Source organism: Anguilla rostrata, chromosome 15, assembly GCF_018555375.3.
Source record: "Anguilla rostrata isolate EN2019 chromosome 15, ASM1855537v3, whole genome shotgun sequence".
NCBI lineage: Eukaryota > Metazoa > Chordata > Actinopteri > Anguilliformes > Anguillidae > Anguilla > Anguilla rostrata.
In genome coordinates this window covers 8,281,385-8,298,034 of record NC_057947.1, presented here as the reverse complement: position 1 = coordinate 8,298,034, position 16,650 = coordinate 8,281,385, and the positions used below count along the sequence as shown (strand labels likewise).

At 53.2% G+C, this 16,650-nt stretch overlaps 1 protein-coding gene across 1 annotated transcript in view; it reads right to left on the bottom strand.

Annotated features, from left to right (window-relative positions):
• Positions 1–16,650, bottom strand: part of LOC135241268 (plakophilin-4-like) — an 87,706-nt gene that overhangs the window by 32,987 nt on the left and 38,069 nt on the right. The window contains exons 3-7 of the mRNA XM_064311501.1: positions 13,496–13,608; positions 7,240–7,274; positions 3,590–3,721; positions 3,062–3,255; positions 1,940–2,465 (exon numbers count right to left, since the gene is read on the bottom strand). Of these exons, the coding sequence (XP_064167571.1) occupies positions 1,940–2,465; positions 3,062–3,255; positions 3,590–3,721; positions 7,240–7,274; positions 13,496–13,608 (1,000 nt within the window). The remainder of the gene's footprint in view (positions 1–1,939; positions 2,466–3,061; positions 3,256–3,589; positions 3,722–7,239; positions 7,275–13,495; positions 13,609–16,650) is intronic.

Below are 16,650 nucleotides of genomic sequence, written 5' to 3'. Positions count from 1 at the left end.
TAACCGAGTGTAGAAAACCCAGCAACTTCAAAGTGGATAATGCACATTATTAAATACTGTATTATGGCCCGACAATAGTGCCTGCCCCCCACCCCTCAGCTGTGGACAAAGTCACGGAAAGACGTTTCATCTTGCTGTTCCTCGCGGCCGAGCAATGCCGGAGAAACAGGAAATTGGAGACAGAGGGAGAAAGCCCGCACTTCCGTAAATAGGAATTCCACATCTGGGAGGCGGCTATAAATAACCTTTAGAAAAGGAACGAACGTTATTTTCTCCTGTCGCTGTGTCGGGAGGCTCGTACCTACAAGATCCGAAATGCTGGACCAAAACATACGGTCGCCTGAAGGAAAGAACACGCGAGCTCGCTCTTTGCGTTACATCCGGATATACCGGAGCAGAGAAAAGCGGAGAGCTTCTGCGCGTTTTCGTTATCGGAAAAAGCAGGCTAAAAAAGTAATAACCAACAGTAGCATTAGAGAAAATTAAAAGGCTAATAACACCAGGCACTGAAGGGCTTTAACGTCTCAGAGTCATAAATATCACGGTAAACATGTGTCATGGACCAAACTGAATAATTGATTACCCTTTCAGAGCAGAAAGTGCCTTATGATTAGTGTTATTATTATTATTATTATTATTATTATTATTAAACCTAGATGTTGGAAATCCTCCCAGGGCCTGCAAAATTTGCGAAGAAGATCCTTTTATTAATGCGAACAGACAGCGTATTCGCGGGTGGCGCGAGCTGGAAATAACAGACTGTGTTTATGCATATGAAACACCACAGTTCCCAGAATTCCCCCAGGAAAGCGCGCTGCTCTGCTGCGGCTAGAGCTTTAATGCATCAGCCTTCATTACGGGCGCTGACTCAGACCACGGAGATCTGTGCAAACAAGACGGCGTCACAATCTGTGGACATGTTAACAGAAATCTGAAGTCCTACCTCTGTGAACGTGCTGTTCCTTAGGAACTGTTTTACTCATTTTTAACTTTAATTTTTCTTGCCATTTTATTGTAATCGGTATTTTTTTGTTTATTTTAACTGCTAAATATTCTACTGCTTTTTGCTTTTATTTCTTTCATTTTTCTGTAAAGCGTGTAGAACGGCACTGTGTGCCAAAATGTGCTACATAAATCAAGTATATTATTATTATAATGATCTGGGCCCCAGTCTCCAAACCCACGCACCCTGCCACAACCATCACGCCAGAGGAGGAAGATTAAAGATTACGTCTCTGGATGCCTTGTCCTCTGTGTGGTTTCAGAGCAGGCCGTCCGCGCGTTGCCGTCGGGGACGGCGTCACCTCGGGTGACGCGAGTCTATCTGACAGGCGATCCGGGCGACGCCTCCCCAGAGTGCCCCTGCTGCAGAACTGGAGCTCTGTCTGGCTTTCTGCAGCCTCGCTGCACAGTTAAACCAGCATCTGGGTCCACAGTATCTACCCCCACTTCCCCCTCTGCTATGGATGATGTACAAGGGAAACTGTGTGAGAGGCTGGGGCCTTTTAGAAGGGGCAGAGCCCAGTGAGAGAGGGTGTGGCCAGTGAGAGGGAGGTGTGGCCAGTGATATAGGGTGTGGCCTGTGATAGAGTGTGGGATATGTGAGAGGAGGTGTGGTCTGTGATAGGGGTGTGGCCTGTGATAGAGTGTGGGATATGTGCGAGGTGGTGTGGTCTGTGATAGGGGGTGTGGTCTGTGATAGAGGGTCAGATATGTGAGAGGTGTGGTCTGTGATAGGGGGTGTGGCCTGTGATAGTGTGGGATATGTGAGAGGAGGTGTGGCCAGTGATAGAGGGTGTGGCCTGTGATTAAGGGTGGGATATGTGAGAGGTGTGGTCTGTGAGAAGGGGTGTGGTCTGTGATAGAGGGTGGGATATGTGTGAGGTGGTGTGGTCTGTGATAGGGGGTGTGGCCAGTGAAAGGGGGCGTGGTCCCTCACCTGCGAGGCTGTCTGGGCGGGGCGGGATCATCCTCTCGTAGACGTCGTAGGCCAGCGGGCCGTAGGGGTCGGCCTCGTGCCGCAGCGGGCAGGGCAGGGTGGAGCCGTAGTGCTGGGGCACGGCCGTCATGCCCCCCCGGGTGGGGGAGGGGCCCAGGGGCCCGTCGGACGGCGTCAGCGGGGAGCCGGCGCGGCCCTGGTAGGGCGAGGAGGCGTGGCCTCCGCCGCCGCCCGAGCGGGAGCTGGAGGACCCCGCCCGGCACAGCCCGGCCGGCGAGCCGCCCTGGTGGGCGGAGTAGGGCGACCCCCCGCGGGGCGACGGGGGCAGGGTGGCGCTGGGGAACACGGCGGGGAGGGGCTTGGGCTCCGTCACCACGGGCGACCCGTACGCGCTGCCCAGCGAGGTGCGGAGGGAGCCGCGCGACGGCGAGGCGCTGCTGCCGTACGCCGGGGACTGCGTGCGCGACTGCGCCGAGCCCGCCCGCCGCAGGGCCCGCCCCGACGCCGCGGGGCCGCTCGCCGAGGCCTGGGGGGACACAGCCACGGGGGACGCGTCAAACACACGCCGACGGATTCATCACAGCTTGCAGTGTGTAAGCACACTGACTTTCCATTCATGAACATCCATGCTAAAAAGGGCTCAAACTCCTAGCACATTATGGCAGTGGTCTCCAACCCTGGTCCTGGAGAGCTACAGGGGCTGCTGGTTGTTGTTTTCACCTTAAAATCAGCACCCAATTGAGACCCAAGACACCAGGTGAGTTGAGTTAACTGTGTAATCAACTCATGAAGTGCAGAGTCACTATCAAAACCAGCAGACCCTGTAGCTCTCCAGGACCAGGGTTGGAGACCACTGCATCATGGCTATTTTTCAGTTAATTCAATTCCCACTCAAATGGAACTTAAATGGAATTAACCCCAATCCTGATACAGCCTTGCAGTAATTCAGTTTACTTCATACACATAGTGGACAAAAAAATAATATTCAAAAAAAAGCTCAGTGATTGAGAACATGAAGGCAGCCTTTATGAGTAGATTGATAAACACCACGGCCAATAGCCCCCCTTGTCCCCGCCCCTCCGTGCTGCAGGCGGCGCTCTGATTGGCGGGTCGGCGCCGTACCTGGACGGAGGCCTGTCCCTCGGCGCGGGCGTTCCTCCCGGGGGCGGGGCCGCCGCCGGTGCCGGGGTAGGAGTGCAGCAGCCTCAGCTCAGCCTTGGCCAGGTTCTGGCCGCTGTAGTAGCTGCCGGCGTCCTGGTAGCCGCTGTCCGAGTACGAGTTCATCTGCGTGGAGCTGCGCGAGTTCCCCGCGGACCCTGCGAGGGGGGGGGAGAGGAGAGGGGGGGTGAGGAACCAGCAGGATAGTCCGCACGGCGGTACGCGGTTCGGCTCGGCTCGGCTCGGCTCGACGCGGGCGGGGCCGCCCCCCGTTCTCCAGGCCCGGAACTCTCTGCTCGGCTCGTATCGGATCTCCCCTTCCCCCGATCAAGGTCTTGATTTCGGGCGGAGGGGGCGGAGCTTAAAACGGGCTTTCCGTCCCTAAGGCGTTTTAAACGAGCTGCGTTCCGGGCTGAGAGAGCGGGGGGGCGGAGCCGGCCGCGGAGGCGGAGAGAGAGCGCGCTGTCGGAGGAGGGGGGCGGGGTAACGGACCCTCACTTTCATGGAGAGAGGTCTGCTCGGGGGAGTAGAGCGCCGCTGGCTCCGGGTCGCTGCTGACGTGGTAGGGCGGGGACTGCGAGCTGTCCGTCACCCGAGACTTCGTTTCGCCCCCGGTCGAGGCATCTGAGAGACACAACACAAAAAAACAAACAAACAAACAAACAAATAAATAAATGGTCTGTTTTCTGCAATTAGTGAAAGGACATCACATCCTGTTTGGGCTGCCAGGCTAAGAATTCTAGAGAATACTAAAATGAGTCATTTGTTTTGTATTCATCCTAAAATCTAAATATTTCAGATTTTTCATAGTCATTATTAGGTCATTAAACCCCAGCCTTTTGTATTAAGAGTCTGAACTGCACTGAAATGCAGATGCCTCCGATTCATCACAGGGCATTAACGGATGCTCTCAATTCTTACGCAAAATCCCGACTACAACGACACTCTTAAGGTAAGAACATGCCGATTACTCTCTGTCATGGCGTATGCACATGCCCAAAGCATCTAGAAGCATCTGCTGCAGTCGCGTCCACGCGCGCAGATCACTGACACCAACGCAAGGCAATGGGAACATTCAGCTGTCGGCTGTAGTTCTGCCGTGGACTGTGCAGGCTTCCCTCGGCAACGGTCGTACTGTAAGACTGTTCTGGAAGCTCTCGTGGGATTGGCCTAAACCGGCTTTCAGACACAATAAGTGTTAGATGCAGGGAGAGCGCTTCTCTCCAGCGGGAAAGCGCTCCCTTCGGCTGGCTGTGCCCCCTGTGCGTGCGTGTTAGACTGAGGCCTAGCGCGTTCGACAGCCTGATGACCTCGCGTCTGTGACCTCCACTGCTGCCGAGGGCCGGTCTCCTCTCGAGGTACGGATCCACCCCGGCCCTCGTAAAATTACACCGGCCCAATATGGGCCGACAACCCGGATATCGCAAACCGTGGATGCTTTCATCTTTAAAAAGCCCCAGTGCCGCCGAGCAGTCCTAACCTGCTTTTCAAAACCTCTGGTAACAGAGGAAAATGGGATGGCGGAACTAGCTTTTGAGATGTTTGAGGGGTAAAACGATGACATATTGGCCTAAGGAGCGTGGATATGCTCTGGCAGCGCTGAGTTAGTGCTGCGTATGTAAATGACATTTTTAGCCTTCAAGATGATGCTCTCTTCGGCAAAGGCGCTCAGACCCGCTCCCACGGGGTGACGCACCTCGCTAGACATCGGACCCCGGATAGCCCTAAATAATAACGCTCCTAGAGCGTCTCCCAGCATCCCCCGTCCCCATGGCGACCGCTAATATCCCTGAGACGGGAGCCCGTTAAAGTGCACGAGACGCCTCGTTATCGTCACCAGCCAACGGGGCCAAACGAACGACTTGATTAGTTGCAATTACGATGGACTGGTGCGGTTTTGCTCCCTGCTATCGATGCAAATGGATCCATTTAAACTGCAACTACACCCCTATCACAGGGGTATACAGGGCCTTTTACCAGACTGAGCCTAAATAAGCAAATAAATAAAAAATAAAAAATAGAAGCTTGTAGTTACCAGTCCAGCTGGTCGTAAAAAATTTTTTTAAATTTTTTTTAAACTGACGTTGGCTTCCACGAAACAGCCACACGCTTATTCCAACCAGACCCCTCTTTAAAAGTTTATGCTTTTATATTCCGGAATGTTATCACAACCAAACATCTATAAAGGGACTGACATCTGCTGTAAACAATAACAGCAGCACGATGGCAATATGGGTCCAATACTACCGCGGGATGACTTTAAACAGGACCGGCTGTGGTCCCTGAGGGCCTCGGCCCGTAAGAGGCGTCCTCTGTGAGTGCCTGTTGGGCCCTGCAGCTGCACCATTAGCTGACTGTGCCCAGGGGGCATGGCAACGTGTTTAAGCTGGCCTCATTCCCTGTGCTCAGTGCTGGTGTGGGTGTGGCTTTGAGTGGCTCAGTGCTGGTGTGGGGTGCTATGCTCGTGCTGGTGGTTGCTTGAGGCTCGGCTGGTGGTGAGCTGAGGGGCTCGTGCTAGTGTGGGTGTGGCTTTGAGTGGCTCAGTGCTGGTGTGGGTGTGGCTTTGAGTGGTTCAGTGCTGGTGTGGTGTGGCAGCGCCAGTGCTGTGTGTGTGGCTTTGAGCGGCTCAGTGCTGGTGTGGGTGTGGCTTTGAGTGGCTCAGTGCTGGTGTGGGTGTGGCTTTGAGTGGCTCAGTGCTGGTGTGGGTGTGGCTTTGAGTGGCTCAGTGCTGGTGTGGGTGTGGCTTTGAGCGGCTCAGTGCTGGTGTGGGTGTGGCTTTGTGTGGCTCAGTGCTTGTGTGGGAGTGGCTTTGGTCATTTTCGAGAAATTTCTTTAGTTTAGATTTAATTTCTTTCCTGTATGCAAATGGTACTCTGTGAAAGTGGGAATAATATACTAAGTGCAAGTAATGGCTTTACAGCGGGTAGGGAAAGCTCATTCTAAACGCGCTCGCTTCTCATTCTTAAAGGCCCGTGAAAAGCCCACATTACTGTGGCAATCGTTAAATCTTTCTCCGCAATTACCGATGGAACGAAACCACAGAAATCTCTGACCTTCTCGGTATTAAGCTTTTCTTCAAAAGAGTCTGACTTCTCCTTGCTTCTTTTATTGACCAATTTATTAGAACTGCTGAGATTTTTTTTAAAAGCGTAAATGTTTTATGCAGAATGCGGCACGTACCAGTTCGCTGCGTTTATAGTGGCAGACGCACAGAGGAGTCGTGCAGGAACCTGACCCAAAAGTTACGCATCGAGGCTAATCGCACTTTGGGGGTGCTGAAAGATGCTCTTCTCCAGCTCTGACGAAGCAACAGAAACCAGAACTCCATCGAGGCCTCTCGTGTGTCATCGACCCTTCACCCTCGACACGCCCAGACCCACACTAACCTCACACCCACAAACCACCGTTTCCCTTGGGATGGGAGATTAAATCAGATATAAAAAAGAAGAACGATAAACTTACTGAAACCACTTCACAGTTAATCTACAAACTTGTATATTTATGAGTATGTCATAAACCAGCAATTAGCACTGTCGTTTAAAAAAACAACGCTTAAAAGAGAAACTGGAAGAAAGAAAACAAAGACAGGAAAACGAAAGCTATTTTTGTTTGCATGTTACAGGCCAGAGACGAAACACGTTTCTGGTTATAGTTCTATCCAGGACACGTCTCAATTAGACAGGGTAATGCCTGCACGGTCTAACGAGCACACCGTATGTTACAGACACAACAAAAACATCCTTGTTACTGCTGCATGCATGCCGTTACTAATGTAATTAGTTAGGATGAGTGTTAAACCTTATATAGGACAGCCAAAGCAGTGTCCTGAAAAAAGCCTGTCTTAAGTGTTTTAGTCTTTTAAATGTGACTTATTATTTATTTTCATCTATCAAGCAGAAAATATTCGCTTGTTTTCAGCAACCCTTCACTTCACAACTGAAGTTCTTAACCCATTGGAAAATCTTCAAATGAGTCAAACCTCATTGGCAAACGTTTTGTTTTATTAACTAAAAAAGTAAAAGAAATAATATTGTATAAAAAAGTTGAAATACAAGATTCAAATATTTGAGATACGACTTATATTTGGGTTTTTGCAGTGAACAATCTCCTCTCCAGCAGATTTGAAAATAAGGCCACAGTACCTGCAGATCTCCAGTTGTAGGACTTCTCAGAAGAGCTGGGTAAACAGAAGGAAGGAAGGAGAGGGCAATATGTCAGTTTGGAAATGAAAACACACCTTTCTTTCAGCACAATGGGCACAAAGAGATCTCTATCTTATCTCAAATTCTCCCATCAATGCTTGAAAAGAACATATTATCACAACGCGGAAAATCTGTACGTTTCCATGCGGTGCAACGAATGATACAATCTCTTCCCCCCTTGTCTCTAGTGAACAAGAACCCTCGCTTCTTTTCACTGACGAACTGTTGAAATTCTTATGAAGGGAAGCCAGCTGGGCATTCGTAAAATTCACGAGTGGAGATATGCGGAAATGCTAAAGCGCGCCCTGGTTAAGCTGAGGGTAAAACAGCTGCTTCACGTGCAGTGGCACAACTTCAAGTCGAACAAGTTTCCTGTCCGACTAGAAAACAGAACAGTTGGGGCATTTTTTTCAGCGTCTTTTTTCCATAAAACTTCCAATTCCCTCACAGCGTAACCCCATTTTACCGCGACGTCACGTTAGACTGACAGGTATACATTGGGAGGAAAAGCCGAGAGCCCAGGGAAAGCCGTTCTTCCCCCCGGGCTGGCAGCGAGCGGAGCGAAATTAAACGTAAAAAGGAATTGATCCCGCGCGAGTTTGCCAACGCGCCGGGAGGTGAAGCCGCAGAGACAGAAAATAAAAAGAGGCGGCGAGAGGGGGAAGCGCGTCTCGCAGACGTAATAAGGCTCAAATATTAAAAGCGCGTTATCTCGCGTGCGCATCGCGGCCGCTTCCATTACCGCTCGGCACGCTCAGGTGCAGGGCGCTGCAAACGGCTGGAGAGGGACGGGTGGAGCGATTATCAGCCTTTCGACTTGGCCTTGCCGGAACCTCTGCGGGCGCGTGGACCATTTGCTTCTTTCTCAGCGTTGACCTGATTAAAGCCAAGACACAAAGGCTTTTTGGATTTTTTTTTTCAACGGACTTAATAAAAATTACAGTTCGTTCCAGTTGCTAAAATTCCAATTGGCTATTCGGGTCTTGAAAAGTGGGCGGGTACGGTCTGTAACATTACCTCACAAGCGAACGTGAGCAGACGGCTCACACGCTCACGCTCCCGTCAGAGAGACAGACGCCAGACGGTCCGGGAGACCGCCAACCGCCGAGCCACGGAAAAGAACAGGGCTTTAACCCAGGAGTACATTTAAACTGGATCCAATGCGCTCTGCGTGGGTTTGCGCGTGTTTTCCCCCCCCCCCCCCCGCATGACAAAATCCCCCACCGGAGCGAGTTCCGTCCGCCGAACCACCCGCCATTTAACTGCCTCAGTAATCCCTCCCTGGTGAGTGCTGCCGTGGCGCACAGTGGCAGCCATGCATCATCCAGGTGGGCGCGACATTGGCGGCGCTAGGGCCGTTTCTACGAGCCCGCCGGGTGCTGTATACGCGGTAATGTTCAACTAACAGACAGCCTACACGTTACAACTTATGGCACACTGACCACATTTACACGGCGTGTGTACCAGCTAAACATCACACAGGACCTTATAGGAAACCCTAATGGAAAACAGCCGAGCAGAGCAATTACATGGATATTTATGACAATACGCGGATTATTCGGCCAAATCCAAAGTTAATTAAAATGCCTGTCTTCGGCACAGTGTCTAGACTGAAAAGATGGCCCGTTCGGTCCTCTTGTCCTTTGAGGGAGAGTCCTTGGCTGGTAAATGGAGGCCGCTCCCTCGCTCGCTCGCTCGCTCGCTGCTGCCGTTTCCTGGCTTCGCCTTTCCCAGCCGAGGGGGATGCTAAATGAGCTCGCAGAACCGAAGCACGGCCATCGGAATGCCAATGCGGGGAAAGCAATTAGTGGACGACGCTCGAAGAATGGCGCGCTTCGCTGGTCCCTTCCCCGCCTACTTCTGCTTTGATTCACAACGACGTTTCCCCGTAGAGGGAGCGGATCTTCTTCACATGGGCGATATGGGTATCTGATAAGTTTTTTTTTTTTCTTCATCAAATTAATAAAATAACAATAGAAAAATCTGTTTTGCCTTTACTCCGTTTTCCTTTGTGTATTATTGCACTTTGTCTGAAGATCTGAAACCATTCAGTGGGACAAATATGCAATAACAGAGGAAATCAGGAAGGGGTGTTTTCACAGCACTCTGTGTGTGCCAATTTGCCCAGCGGGAGGTCTGTTTACATGTCCAGCATATTTCTTTGCCTGCCTTTATAAAAGAGGTTTTGAACACACTGCTGAAAAAGTTCACGCAGCAGAGTCAATCCTCAAACAGAACGACAGCAGGAGCCTCACTGCTCTCAGCAGCTGTTCCTCTCTTAGGTGAGGCTGTGTTTTTTTGTTCATGACAAAAAAAACACATTCAAATATTTCTTCCATTCACTCATTCCTTCCTTCCTTTGTCGCCAAATTCGCTTTGTACATGGGAAGCTGTACGTTTGGCTATGTTGGAGAAGACTGGTAGCAGACCCACCCCCACGATCAAATGTTCTACTTCAGGGTGTTGGGGTAGGGGGTGGGGGGGGGGTGATTGACATAGAAAAGGAGGCCCCTCATCTAACCTCCTAGTTTCTCCCATCAAGATGAACAAATACAAATGGAAAGGCAGCTGTAATGACAGGTAATGGGTCCCAGCCCACCACTTACGCCTGGTGCCACCTCTGCTGGAGGGAAGATGGGCCCTTATTGAGAGTGATGGGCCATTGAACTTCATCAGGCCATTCTTAAGCGCGGGCGAACCCCCCCCTCATTCAGTCACGAGCGCCTCGGAGGCGCTAAAACGGCTATGCTAAAGAGGCGGAGCGAGGGAGGCGAAGGGTGCCGTATCGATTGCCCACCCCCCCGCCTCCGCCCCTCCCCCGTCGGGAGCCGTCCTGACGCCTCGCGGGTCGTTACGGCGGCCACGGGGAAGTCTGCCCAATTACCCGCGGTCAATACCGCGAACGCCGGTCGCGCTGCTCGATAGCCGCGCGCGCGTCCTAGCGAACAGCTTTAGCCGCGCGAATGACAAGAGCGCGACTCGCGCCTTTCCTGCACGTCAACCGCACCTCAGACCACAAGCCGGTCAGAACAGCGAGGAAGCCACACAGTGCGTCAGCCTAGAGTTTGTTTTCTGAATACAACTTCCGCCTAGATTTTGTTTTCTGAATAAAACTGCGGCCTAGAATTTGGTTTCTGAATAAAACTGCAGCCGACATTTTTGTTTTATGAATAAAGCTGCAGCCGAGATTTTGTTTTATGAATAAAACAGTGGCTGAGAAAATGTTTTTTGAATGGTAAAGTGGACCTTTCAGTCGACCGGCCTTACCGGCTGGTTTTGAGACGAGCTTTCTCAAGCTCCTTTTTCTGAGGGCCCTACGTCTGTCTGAGGTAACGTCTGGTGGCGGTCTGAGCAGCGGTACGGCTGATGTGACATACGCGCGCTGTAATGCGATCAGGTGGTTTCTCCGGAGCCTGTAATCGAACCCGCCGGCGGGCCTGGCGGTACGGCGATTTAACGAGCGGCCGGAGAGAGGGCAGACGCGGGGACACCGTCGAGCTCGCGCGCAGGACGGACGACTCCGCACCTCCCCTAGTCGCTGTAGCTTTTTTTTTTCCCGCCACGGGGGAAGATTTTCAGAGTCGGTTTCCCCAGTGCTGCATTTCCAACGTTTGAGCCCGAGCGGCGTCGCGCTGAAAAAGCAGCCGAACCGCAGAGAATCCGCTTCCTGCGGCAAATCAGGCGGCTGAAAGCCCTGGAAGAGCGCGGGCTGCGCGACTTTCCCCGCGGCTCCCCCCCGCAGGTTAATCGCGTCGGCGGGAACGCGGCCGCGTCGAAACGAAGCCGGCTCTTCTTTCTGAACGATGACGCGCGGTGCGAAATGACACCGGCGGTGCCCGCGTCGCACGAAGCCGCTCGCGGTTTTCTAACGCGAAAACGTTATTTCTGACCGCGCTGATTACGGCTGCGGCACGCTCGGCAGGCGGAAGAGCGCGGGTCGAGAAGCAAAACGCGACGCCGTGGCGAACGGCTCGGGCCCGTCGCGGTCCGTTAACCCTCAGCCGCTGAGCTCCAGCAATCCTGCGCGCGCTGATCGCTGCCTTCTGCGCCGCGCTAATGTTTGTTTCCAAATCAAACGTGCTTGTATAACATAACGCTCGCATGTAGCCTTTTGAAACACTTGTGCGCGTGAGGGTTTGGTGCATATTGAACCAGCAAAGCGAGGAGTGAGGTCTCTCGGTGACGGCAATCAGTGCGGTCCACTCGGTGGACCAGTGAAGTACCAGATCTCTGCCCACACAGAACTTCCTCAAGAGCAAACGCAGTGATACTGATTGGGCACTTCAGACAGGAGAGAGAGAGAGAGAGAGAGAGAGAGAGAGAGAGAGAGAGAGGACTGCCGATCCAGGACCAGAGCCAAACAATCGGAAAGAAACATGTCCTAATATGAATTAATGGGGCTCCAGTGTAACAGATTAGCAGGGGGGAGGGGTCAATGATCTGTGAAAACAAGCAGAGGCCTGAGAGAGAGTGAGACAGAGAGAGAGAGCGAGAGAGAGGGGGGGAAGCAGGAGCCTGAGAGGGAGAGAGGGGAGGGGCAGCAGGAGCCTGAGAGGGAGAGAGAGAGAGACAGAGAGAGAGGGGGGGAGAGAATAAGCAGGGACCTCAGAGAGACGGTGAGAGAGAGAGAGAGGATGAAGGAGAGAGAGGGAAGAGAGAACAAGCAGGGGCCTCAGAGACAGTGAAAGAGAGAGAGAGAGAGAAAGAGAAAGAGATGGGGTGACTTTAATCGCATCTGAAGAAGCCTTCACCAACACCATCGCATCGCATCCAGCCATTTTGACGGACGCGTATCCCAGCCAACATTGCTCTGCTGCACTGTGAAATGAAACCTCACTCCTGTCAGTTCACCACTTGCTCAGAAGGTGACTGGCGAGGCCTGCTGGTAAATCAGGATTCTGTTACCTTGGCCAACCTAAGATCTGAAGCTTCAGCTGTCCGACTACTGTCCCAGTCAGCTTAGTTAAACTACAATGAAACAGTAACCCAAACACAATTCATCTGTGTGTGTTCGCTCATATTATGTGTACATATACGCACTGCATGCACATGCTCTTTGTTAGAGTGGTGCACCCACCTCCCAAACTTCATACCAGAGAACTGACTCAAACTCACCGCAGAGCTAACACCCAGACAGACACGCTAATTAGCTGAAGCTAACCATTAGTGTATCACCGCCTACTCTGTGCACATGCTGCAGTATTAGCAGCTGAAACAACAACATAGGGTCGAAGGCCTGGCTGTTATGTGGTTCTGTATATGGTTCGCTGCAGTTCAGTACGGTCCTGTGTGGTTCAGTACGGTCCTGTGTGGTTCAGCACGGTCCTGTGTGGTTCAGTACGGTCCTGTGAGGTTCAGTACGGTCCTGTGAGGTTCAGTATGGTCCAGCATGGTTCAGTACGGTCCAGTGTGGTTCAGTACGGTCCAGTGTGGTTCAGTACGGTCCTGTGAGGTTCAGTACGGTCCTGTGTGGTTCAGTACGGTCCTGTGAGGTTCAGTACGGTCCTGTGAGGTTCAGTACGGTCCAGCATGGTTCAGTACGGTCCTGTGTGGTTCAGTACGGTCCTGTGAGGTTCAGTACGGTCCTGTGAGGTTCAGTACGGTCCTGTGAGGTTCAGTACGGTCCTGTGAGGTTCAGTACGGTCCTGTGAGGTTCAGTATGGTCCTGTGAGGTTCAGTACGGTCCTGAGTGGTTCAGTACGGTCCTGTGTGGTTCAGTACGGTCCTGTGTGGTTCAGTACGGTCCTGTGAGGTTCAGTATGGTCCTGTGTGGTTCAGTATGGTCCTGTGAGGTTCAGTACGGTCCTGTGTGGTTCAGTACGGTCCTGTGAGGTTCAGTACGGTCCTGTGAGGTTCAGTACGGTCCAGCATAGTTCAGTACGGTCCTGTGTGGTTCAGTACGGTCCTGTAAGGTTCAGTACGGTCCTGTGAGGTTCAGTAAGGTCCAGCATAGTTCAGTACGGTCCTGTGTGGTTCAGTACGGTCCTGTGTGGTTCAGTACGGTCCTGTGAGGTTCAGTACGGTCCTGTGCGGTTCAGTACGGTCCTGTGAGGTTCAGTACGGTCCTGTAAGGTTCAGTACGGTCCTGTGAGGTTCAGTAAGGTCCAGCATAGTTCAGTACGGTCCTGTGAGGTTCAGTACGGTCCTGTGAGGTTCAGTACGGTCCTGTGTGCAGTGGTAGCGGGGCGGTCCGTACCTGCCGCTGGCGGCGCCGGGCGACTCGGCCCCGAGTCGGCATCTCTCCAGCTGACTGGCCACAATCTGCCTCTCCACCTCCAGCTCCCTGGTCAGCCGCTCAAACTGCAGCTCCTACGGCAAGAGGAAAGGGACAGAAAGCCTCAGAACCTCCCTCTGAAAGAAGGACAGCGCTATAGTCTCACTTCCCCCTCTCTGAGGAGGAGTACAGGGGGAAGAGAGAGAGAGCAAGCATCCGACCGCCCCAGGGAGCACGCTCTGAAAAAATCAATGACAAAACAAACCGCCTCGTCAGTGCATTTATAAGAGCACCCTGTACCTTCTCCCTGCACATTTTACAGTTTCGCCAGCAAAAACTTGCACGGATACGGACACTGACGCACACACACACACACGCTCGCGCACACACACACGCACACACACACACACACACGCATACACACGCACGCATACACACACACACGCGCGCGCACACACACACGCACGCATACACACACACACACACGCGCATACACACACACGCAAACACACGCGCACACACACACGCACAAACACACACGCATACACACACACACACACGTGCATACACACACACACACACACACGCACACACACACACACGCACACACACATGCACACACACACACACAGACACACAGACACGCACACACACACACACACACACACACGCATACACACACACACACACGCATACACACGCACACACGCACACACACACACACACACGCACACACGCACACATACACGCACATACACACACACACGTACACACGCGCACACACATACACGTGCATACACACACACACGAACACACGCACGCACGCACACACACACACACACACACACACACGCACGCACGCACACATACACACACACACACACGCGCACACACGCACGCACACGCACACACACAAACGCACTCACGCACACACACACACACACACGGCTAAGCGACGCGCATACCGGGCGGTGATGGCGCGAGCGCTCCGGCGGACCTCAGGACGGGTTTCTCCTCGGCTGCGGGAGCGCGCTGGCGTCTGAGCCCCTTTAGCGGCGCGTCACGCCGCGCTGCCAGCTCAGCTCCGCCCCCCCCGTCACCAGCGCTCCCCTCGGCTCCTCTCTCCCTGCCCCGCCGCCGCGGACGGACGAGCGGAAGAACCCGGAGCCCGCTTAAAAAAGCCTTCCCGCGCCGGAGAGCCGCTGCTGAATTATTTACTGCCGTACGCACACGCTCCTGCAGCCCAGTCAGCTGTCCCCAGCTCTCCTCCCCATCACCCCCCCTCCGAGCACAGCAAAGCTCAGCCCAGCCACAACCTCACACACCCCAGCCAAACTTCACGCTCCTGCAGCCCCGTCAGCTGTCCCCAGCTCTCCTCCCCATCACCCCCCCTCCGAGCACAGCAAAGCTCAGCCCAGCCACAACCTCACACACCCCAGCCAAACTTCACGCTCCTGCAGCCCCGTCAGCTGTCCCCAGCTCTCCTCCCCATCCCCCCCCCCCCGAGCACAGCGAAGCTCAGCCCAGCAACAACCTCACACACCCCAGCCAAACTTCACGGTCCTGCATCACAGTCAGCTGTCCCCAGCTCTCCTCCAGTCCCTCCCCCCCAACACTCTCCCCCCTGATCCTCCTGAGCACAGCAAAGCTCAGCCCAGCCTCAACCTCACACACCCCAGCCAAACCTCACGCTCCTGCAGCACAGTCAGCTGTCCCCAGCTCTCCTCCCCATCCCCCCCCCAACACTCTCCCCCCGATCCTCCTGAGCACAGCAAAGCTCAGCCCAGCCTCAACCTCACACACCCCAGCCAAACCTCACGCTCCTGCAGCACAGTCAGCTGTCCCCAGCTCTCCTCCCCATCCCCCCCCCCAACACTCCCCCCCCGATCCTCCTGAGCACAGCGAAGCTCAGCCCAGCAACAACCTCACACACCCCAGCCAAACTTCACCCTCCTGCAGCCCCGTCAGCTGTCCCCAGCTCTCCTCCAGTCACACCCTCCCCCCCAACACTCTCCCCCCGATCTCCTGAGCACAGCAAAGCTCAGCCCAGCAACAACCTCACACACCCCAGCCAAACTTCACGCTCCTGCAGCCCCGTCAGCTGTCCCCAGCTCTCCTCCAGTCACACTCCCTCCCCCCAACACTCTCCCCCCGATCCTCCTGAGCACAGCAAAGCTCAGCCCAGCAACAACCTCACACACCCCAGCCAAACTTCACGCTCCTGCAGCCCGTCAGCTGTCCCCAGCTCTCCTCCAGTCCCTCCCCCCAACACTCTCCCCCCCGATCCTCCTGAGCACAGCAAAGCTCAGCCCAGCAACAACCTCACACACCCCAGCCAAACTTCACGCTACCGCACGAAAAGGCCGGCCGCCAGAACCGCACACCGTCTAAATCACATCCGGCGTGAGGTAATTGCATTCTCCGCCTCGCCAAAGCGAAATCTCAAACTATGAAGTTTGAGTGAAATTGCTTCGCTTTTACATACTCAACCGACTCCCAAACGGCAACAAAAGGCAAACTGTCAAAAGAGATAAAATTCACGCGGAGTGAGCGTCTGTTCGCAGTTTGAGAGGAGCAGAACTGCCTTTTTTTTAAAGGACAAATTGTTTTCTTCCTGTCAAAGTAAATGCACCCTTCTTTGCTTTGAAAGGATGCAACTGAACCAATAAAATTCAGAAGTTCCAGCACTCTGGGCAATTTCCACAGCCGTGAACTAAATGTTCATTTCAAAAGTAATAATATATAATATGATAGCTTACACCATGTTAAAGAAGTAGCAGCATTTATATACATTGCTAACTATGAATTAAACCTGTGGACAAGCAAGCTGCAACTGCTTATTTTTAGATTATACTGTTGCAGTGAAAGATTGACCCGGAAAACGCCAGAATCCTGCGTCCTCTCAACTGAGTGGAAAAACAAACAAGCAAATGGCCTTTCTGAAGAGCACTGCACCATGGGAGCTCTTGCCATCAACTGACTGATTCGCATCCAACCAGGTTAAAGCACTTAGGAGACGTTCGGACTCGAGAGGCCTGTGAAACGTGACTAGCGCGGGCGAAAGACGCGCACACAAACACATAAAACCCACACGCTCCTTCAGACAGGAACCCTTCCACACACCAGGAACCTGGCTG